The 8371-nt window shown below is 40.9% G+C and overlaps 1 protein-coding gene across 1 annotated transcript in view; it reads left to right on the plus strand.

Moving 5' to 3' along the window:
* PLAC8L1 (PLAC8-like 1) overlaps positions 1-8371 on the plus strand; it is an 18083-nt gene that overhangs the window by 2567 nt on the left and 7145 nt on the right. Inside the window, exon 2 of the mRNA XM_012658271.1 lies at positions 2793-2929. Within this exon, the coding sequence (XP_012513725.1) occupies positions 2793-2929 (137 nt within the window). The remainder of the gene's footprint in view (positions 1-2792; positions 2930-8371) is intronic.

Here is an 8371-nt window from a genome sequence, read left to right on the forward strand (position 1 = left end):
AGGCTGGTCTCGAACTCCTGAGCTCAAACAATCTGCCCGCCTTGGCCTCCCAGAGTGCTAGGATTACAGGCGTGAGCCACCGCGCCTGGCCCACCCACGGGTTTTCAGGGTAGCGTGCTGTATGCTGGGTGTGCAGGGAGGAACAACATATGCCCCCAACCTCTAGGAGCTCACATGGAGGTAGAGGAAATAAGATATGTATAAAAGTAGTTTCTCTAGGGCCAATGTTAAATCTTCATAGAGGTCTTAGTCTACTCAGGCTGCCCTAACAAAATACCATAGACTGGATGGCTTAAACGAGAGAAATTAATTTTTTCACGGTTCCGGAGACTAGAAGTTAGAGCAGAGTGCCAGTATGGTTGGGTTCTTGTGAGGGCTCTCTTGATTTGCAATGTGCTCAAATGGCCTTTCCTCCATATATGCAGGTGGAGAGAGAGATCTCATTCTCTTCCTCTTCTTATAAGACTACCAATCCTATTGAACCAGGATCTCACCCCTATGACCTCACTTAACTTTAATTACTTTCTAAGGAGCTGTATCTCTAAATACAGTCACATTGGGGGCTAGGGCTTCACCATATACATTTTGGGGAACACAATTCAGTCTACAGCAATAGGTACTAACTCACATCATAGCAAACATATTAAAATGTGCCCACACCATACATTGTATCTATCTATATTTAGCTGTACAATAAGTGAAAGGATTTTTATAATTTTGCTTTTGAAATTACTTGACTATGAATAATTCATTTAATTTACGACTACTGCTTCTCAGCAACCATTCATACTTGGGAGTTTTTGCAAAATAACAGCACTTGTAAGTTGTTTCCAAATGTAAAATATTTGTGAATTCTTAATTTGATAATAAAATTGACATATGCTAGATTTTTGTGTTTAATTGAGCATTGATTATATTTTGCAGTTTTAATGTTTTGGAGCCAATACTTTTCTCCAGGTCTCAAACAGTTATGTAGGCTCTTGCAAAGCTTGTTAGACCCTGGGTATTTCTATACTGCCAAATGGATGGAAGGGCTAGGGGTGTTTCATAGCTCCACTTAATGCTTCTAGACGAGGCACTCCCAACTCTTCCTCTCTTCCAAGCTTTGCCATGGCATTTCCAGCCCTTTGTTAGGTATCCTCTTGATGTCTCACTGGCACTTTCAACTGAGTATGTTCTGAACATCCTCGTCCCTTCCAACCTACCTCCTACTCTATTTTTTTTCCATCTCTGTTACATTGTCACCACCTAGTATCACCATTTAGCCAGTGGGATACTTGGAAGCTATTGCAGTCACCATCAGTGGTCTTCACATCCACAGGGTATCAGGATGACTGCTTAAGAATTACCTGGAAACCTTGTTATGCTACTAATTTCTGTACCTCATCCTTGGAAACCTGTGCAGTTGGTCTGGGGTAAGGCTTGGGCATTTGTTTTTTTAACAAGCTAATGTGCTGTCATGTTTGGCAAGGTGTGGACGTGAGCAGTATTGATGGGATGAAAAAGAGAGGTGGATCTTAGTAACAAGAACAGTGTAGCCCATATTATGATACTATGAAATCCCATTGACTTTATTGCCAAAAACCAGAGGTAAAGAGCTCTCCAGCTGGCTTCAAGATGCCCCCAGGGTGTGGCCTTGAGGGTGGTTAGGAATGTTCCACTTTGGCCTCCAGGCTATTGTGTCCCAGGTGCTGAACTTTGGTGATTATTAGTGCAACAACTATTACAGGAAGAAATGCTGCTGTCTCTTGTTTGTTTTGTCTCTGGTATGAAGCAAGCTGGCTCTTTAATTCTTCATAGCACCCCAGAAACCAAATGCAAATCCTTAATGAGGCTTGCCAAAAGAGAAGCACAAAACAGAATAATTACCATAGTGTACAGGTTCAGACACATTCTATTGCCCATCTACCCAACCCCTGACCCACACCTTCCATGAGGCTAGGTGCAGCTTACCCTTTACTATGGCAAACACTCCAGGTATCCCCATGGTTGAAGTTCAAGCAAAACTGACTTTTAGCCTCAGAAAGAGGACATTTTTCCTCACATAAGTTTTGAAGCCCAGCCCTGTGCCTTCATTTTCTAATTCAGAGTGATTGACACTGGGAATATCCATTCCTTTCAGGGAAAATCAACCCAGAGTTATACCATGTGGTCTCACTAGGTCAATCATACAGTAGTTTGTTATCAAGACATATTCTGAAGTCTGGGTTATTCACTTAAGTGATACTGCATGTGGACTTCTATAGCCTAGTCCGGGTTTCAGTCTGCCCACTCAGCCCGATTCCTCACCTGTTTCTCTTCAACAAAGGTTCAAAACTCTTGGCGTGCAGCTCACTCAGAGTCACCTTGCTACACACCCTCTAGGCGCAGTAAACTAATCATACATCCTCTGATCAACACAATAACCCCATGAGGTAGTTTTTTCATCTGAACCAAAGGAAAGCAGAGAAGTGAAGCCCCTTAACCAAGGTTAAGTCTCCAGGAAGTGGAATGCTGAGATTTGAACTGAAGCCTCTTGGTTCCAAATGTGTGAATTTAACTATTAGAAAACACCGAGAAACACTGAAGAAGTAGACTGGACATTGGTGCCATTAATAGAGATGGGGCGACTAGTCAGAGGGGAAGGTGTGACGAAGGAAAGGAGGGAGACAGTGCAGTTGGTTTGGGCTGTGGATTATGAGCCCCTTGGTGTCACTGGGCCTCTATCTCCTTTTTAACACTCTGTTCTTGGCCTAATGGTTGTTGTTTGAAACATCTTTTATCCATGTTCATCATCATCCTTGACCCTCCAGGAGCCACCGACCAGCCCGCATGGTGGTGAAGCAGCCTGTCCGGGGAGCCAGAGGCAGGACCACAATCACAGCCATTGTCCAGACTGGTGGAGACTGGAACACTGGCCTCTTCAGTGTCTGCAGAGATAAGAAAATTTGTACGTTTTGCCTTTTCATTTAAGTTCCTTCTTACTTATTTTCTTTCCCAAGACATCCGTGAGTGGTCAGGCACAAGGACAGAAATTAAATAGTTTCAGAATAAATGGACTAATCTTCTAGTGACTCAAATGAATTCCTTGACTGGAAAAATCTTGCTTTTCAGCAATGTGGAGCCTTTCATAGAATAAGTGGTGCCTTCAAAGATTTCTTAAATGACAAAATCCACTGTTGGCAAAGGTGCACAAAATGGGCTTTCTCTTTTCTCTTCTAGTGCTGGTGGGAGTGTAAATCAGTGTAACCTTCCTGCAGGATGGTTTAGCAATGCATATAGAAAGAACCTTAAGTGTCACATAGCTTTCGACCCAATAATTACATTTTTCGGAGCTTAGTCTAAGGAAATAAATCATGTGCAAAGATTTAGCAAGAACATTAAATTTTGTAGCATTGGTTATTACAGCAAAAACCTGAAACAACCTAAATGTTCAACAAGAGGCATCCATACAATGAATTATTATACAGCTGTGAAAAGTCATGTTATAGAATGACATTTAATTAGATGAAAAGATGTTTTATACACATTTTAGGTTAAAGAAGCAGACTGCAAAACTATATACAGTAAATATTATTTTTCACGGGGGAGACATTTAGAAAAATGTCTGGAAGGATACAAATACGAATGTTTATGGCACATGTCTTCAGATGGTAGGCTGATGAATAATTTTTATTTTCTTCTTGCTTTTCTCTTTTCAATATTTCTATGAAGGTTATGTAGTACTCTTATAACAACAAGAATAATCACAAAAAGAAACTCCCTTTGTTGACTAAAATTTTTTCAGACACTGGTTCAGCTATAAAGAGGTACAAATAACATTGTCCTCAAGCTACATGGTTTTCCCCTGGGTTTAGAGTTCAAAGCACATGGATTCTGTCTTTGCCTTAGGATATTGTGACCCATCTTAGTACCATGTGTTGGGATCCCTTTCCAGGATCTGATGCTCTTGCCCTAGGAAGCAGTTGGAGCACAGAATCTGTCTTGGAGGAGGGGAGACTGTTTGATGGATGAGAGTCAGTCTCTTAAGTTCAAAATCCAAAAGACCCTGGATCTAACATTTCTGAAGAATATGGCTCTCCCCATCCTCTGCGGGCTTCTGGGGAAGATCTGCATTTGTCCTGAAGCCTCACAGGATGGATCACCCAGAGAGTTCTGAGCAAGTCCTCATTCAGCCAAGAGTCTTCCCTTTGACCCAGAGCTTGGCAAGTCTCTTCCTGCCACTGCTGTCCATGTGGGTTTCTGACCAGAGGATTATGGAAGCTGTTCTCTGGTTCTCTCAGGACTCTTCTTGGTTCTCTGTTCTTTTCGTGACTTTGGTTGTCATCCAGTACCAAGGTACAGAAAGAGTAGAGTACCCATGCAGAAATGTGGAGATCTGGCTCCAGACCAATAGATAAGTGGACCATTTTCCTTTCATAGTTTATGGTTAAGGGTTGGGGGAACATCAATGCACTTCTAAGTAGGACAAAGCTTGGAATATAATGCAGTGGTTAAGAGGACACCTTTGTATCAGCTGTAGACCTCACCTCGAATCCTAACTCTGCCTCTTACAGGCCATGTAACCTTGAGCAAATTCTCTGGGTCTTCATTTTTCCACCTCTAAAATGAAAATAATAAAGGTACTTACCTCAAGGGTTGTTGTCAAGATTAAAGCAGATTTGCTGCTGAGACTTCACGTTAAGGAAAAAAAAAGATTAAAGTAGGTAATGTATAGAACCCACTCTTAACACTGGGTTGGAACGTAACTGGATCATTTAGGGATTTTTGGTTTCAAGCCGTACTAAGTTAAATAGAGTCCCCTTAAAATTCATGTTCATTTGCAACCTCTGAATGTGACCTTTGCAAATAGAATCCTTGTAATGTAGTCAGATTAAAATAAAGTTATACTGTATTAATGTGGGCTCCAACCTAATGACTGGTGTCCTTATAAGAAGAGAGAAATTTAGACACAGACACACAGGGCAGAAGACCGTATGAAGACAGAGGCAGAGACTGGAGTGATGCGGGTATAAGCCAAAGAGCACCAAGGACTGCCAGCAACCCCTAGAAGCTAGGAAAGAGGCAGGGAACAGATTTTCTCAAGAACCCTCCAGAAGGAACCAACTCTGCCAACACTTTGATTTCCCATTTCTAAACTCCGGAGTTCTTCAGCATGAGAATAATTTCTGTTGTTTTAAGCTGCCCAATTTGTGTGGTCTTTTGTCATGGCAGCCCTAGGAAACTAATACACAGGGAAACATTGGATTTCATTAGCAGGCTATGTGGGGTCACTCACAGAATCAAAGAATCAGCTAAAAACCAAGCCCAGAAGGGACATTATTGGTCCTAGTTGACAGTCTGGTCAATGTCAGATGTCTTTATCCTTGTGTCATCCTGTCTGAAAATTGATGTTTCAGCAGAAGCAGCTCATTTTACCTAGCTAGGGTCAGGTGTCTACTGCTTGGCTAAGCCACGGCACTCTTAATGACAGTCCTACCAATGTTGTTCACAATAATGAAGGGATAATTTACTCAATTTACTATTGGGGTGCTGTTACCAGGAAAATTCCAATAAATATCATGACAATGCACTTAGTGAATCTTAGCTATTTATATTATTGTTATTATATGTTTTTATTATCCTTCAGCATGTTGAGAGTAAAGAGCAGAGTCAGAAGGCTTAGACTGGAAGCTGCAGTGTGATTTCTACCTAACCCCAAGACCACCTAAAAAGCTGGTCAAAGAAATGCTCACTCCTCATTCTCTTTACCTTCAACAATACTGCCTTACTCAGTTCTGCTCTCAACCCCCAATCAATGCTCAGGGCACCAACCACACTGAGTTTCCCAAGGATTCCCTGGTTGTTCACTTGAGAGTTCATTCTAGTGACAAAGGGAGAAGGAAGGATATGTGGAAAAATATGATATTCTTTATAATTGGGCATGAATTATGAAGGAAACACCATGGATAGAGAGAAAGGCGATCTTGAATGTTGTGTCCTAATTTTTGTTCCCTAGATGAGCTCCCATTTTGTGACTGCTCATAGTGTCTTTAAGTTAATCATCTTGGAAGAAAATTTAAATTTCTTTTTTTTTTTTTTTTTTTTTTTGAGACAGAGTCTCACTCTTTTGCCTGGGGCGAGTGCCATGGCGTAAGCCTAGCTCACAGCAACCTCAAACTCCTGGGCTCAAGCAATCCTCCTGCCTCAGCCTCCCGAGTAGCTGGGACTACAGGCACGCGCCACCATGCCTGGCTAATTTTTCTCTATTTTTGGTAGAGGCGGGGTCTCACTCTTGCTCAGGCTGGTCTCGAACTCCTGAGCTCATAACGATCCGCCCGCCTCGGCCTCCCAGAGAGCTAGGATTACAGGCGTGAGCCACCGCGCCCGGCCTAAATTTCTTTAAGTAATATATAATGTTACTTTATACACTCATTATCTGCACAATAATTCTGAAGATGCAACTGGAATATAAGTGCTATGAATCTTACATTTCTTCCTGTCCTCGTTTAAAAAGACTTTTAATTGTGGATTTTTTCATCCACAAAGTTTTAGTTGAAATAAATCACTGTGCAAAGAGTTGTGACAGACTTGGGAACAAAAGGAGAGCTTCTTCCCATGACTGCTCCATGTCGGATTCCCATCCTGGGACATTTTTCCATCAAATGCTGAGAATTATTGCTATAATTTGTCATCCATTAAGCAAAGGGTATATTATTAACAACAGTGATTTCCATTTCTTTCTGACATTTTGCTTCTTCATTTTCTTGTAATTATATTTTTTCAGCTGCCTCCTTCTTCCCACCTTTGTGCTTTTATCTGAATCCACACTGCTCTGAGAGTAGCAAATGGGTGTCTCTGTGTCCTTTGAAGATAGGGTAGCTGAGAGCTCGGATGTGAAGATGAAACCGAGGTGAAATAGTGGCTGCTAAATGCCATCATAGGTAAAAGGCATCATGAGTAAAAGACTGGGTAGTCAAGATTTGGGAATGTTTGTGATGTTGCCCCAAAGAAGGTTTATGTGGCAGGTGTAATCAACATTGGTTCGTAGTTCAACCAATATTTATTGAGTTCCCACCCATTTATAGGCACAAGATATTAAGTGTTATGGACATGTTAGTGAATAAGACAGATGACTTCTTAGAGGAGACGGACAATTAATAAATTAATAAAAAATAATTACCATTGTGATAAATTCCATGAAGGAAATAAAATAGCGAGTTATGAAAGGAAATTATAGAGGGTAGGGTAAAGGATGGCCTCTCTAAGGAACTGAATTAAGCTGACATCTGAAAGATATGAAACAGCCAGCCACTCAAACAGCTTCTCTATGAGGGCTCTATATGCACCAGGCAATAAAGAGATTGATGTGTACTAGGAACTAGATGCCCAAGGTGGGTAGAAGAAAGTGAGCCAGAGTTTTCTTTGGTTTTCTGAAAAATGAAGGAGACATGAAAAGACATCAGCCTGGGATTCGTGTCCCCACACTGTGTCTCAGGTAAACTGTAGGCTCCCTGAAAGCAGGGACCGCGGTTGTCTTGTTCATTGCTCTGATGTCCAGCAGAGCACCTGGCCCATAGGAGGCACTTAAAAATATTTCCTAAATGACATAAAAATGAATGAATTTTAATCTGTATTCTTACTTGCTTCTTTCTTTCTTGCATGTGTTTGAAAGAATCATAGAGCCTCAGAGTTAGAAGGGATATTGAGCTCAGCTGGTCTGGCCCCCACTCTGTTTGCCTAAATCCCTTGTGCAACATGCTGGGCAATGACTTGGCAGCCTCAGCAGTTTGAGTACTCCAGGGATGAGGGCTCATTTCCCTGGAGCCAGCTCAGTGCTTAAAAAAATAGTTTGATTGGGTTACTACGCACATAATGCAGAATTCACAAGTACCTACCCGTTTTTTATATGGAAAACGCCATCCTTGCTCTCTGTCCACCTAGTTTTTCTCTCTAGAGGCAACTACTCCTACCTGAGTCCAGATACAGTCTGTGTACTTATAAGGATATAAAAATCTGTATAATGAAAATAGATTTTTATTATAAAAGGATTATATAATCATTGTAAAAAGAAAAATGCAAAAGGCTATAACAGAAAAAAGCAGCATCTTATAATCCTAGCTTTTGAAAATAATTATTGTTCATATTTTGGTATCTATTCTTCCAGGTTTTTCCTTCGTGTGTGTATAATTTATGCAAATGGTAGACTTGTAAACACACACTGTTCTGCATCTTTTTTTTTTTTTAATGTAACAATACATCTGGGTGATCAGATCATAACAGCATATATAGAACTAATTTCTTAAATTGCTACAAAGATTCCTTTGTATGAGTATATCATAGTTTATTTATACAGAAATCGCCATTGGTGAACCTTTATGTGGTTTCCAGACTTTTTGCTATTCAAACCAAT

This window comes from Propithecus coquereli, unplaced genomic scaffold (genome assembly GCF_000956105.1).
Source record: "Propithecus coquereli isolate 6110/MARCELLA unplaced genomic scaffold, Pcoq_1.0 Scaffold58, whole genome shotgun sequence".
Classification (NCBI taxonomy): Eukaryota; Metazoa; Chordata; class Mammalia; order Primates; family Indriidae; genus Propithecus; species Propithecus coquereli.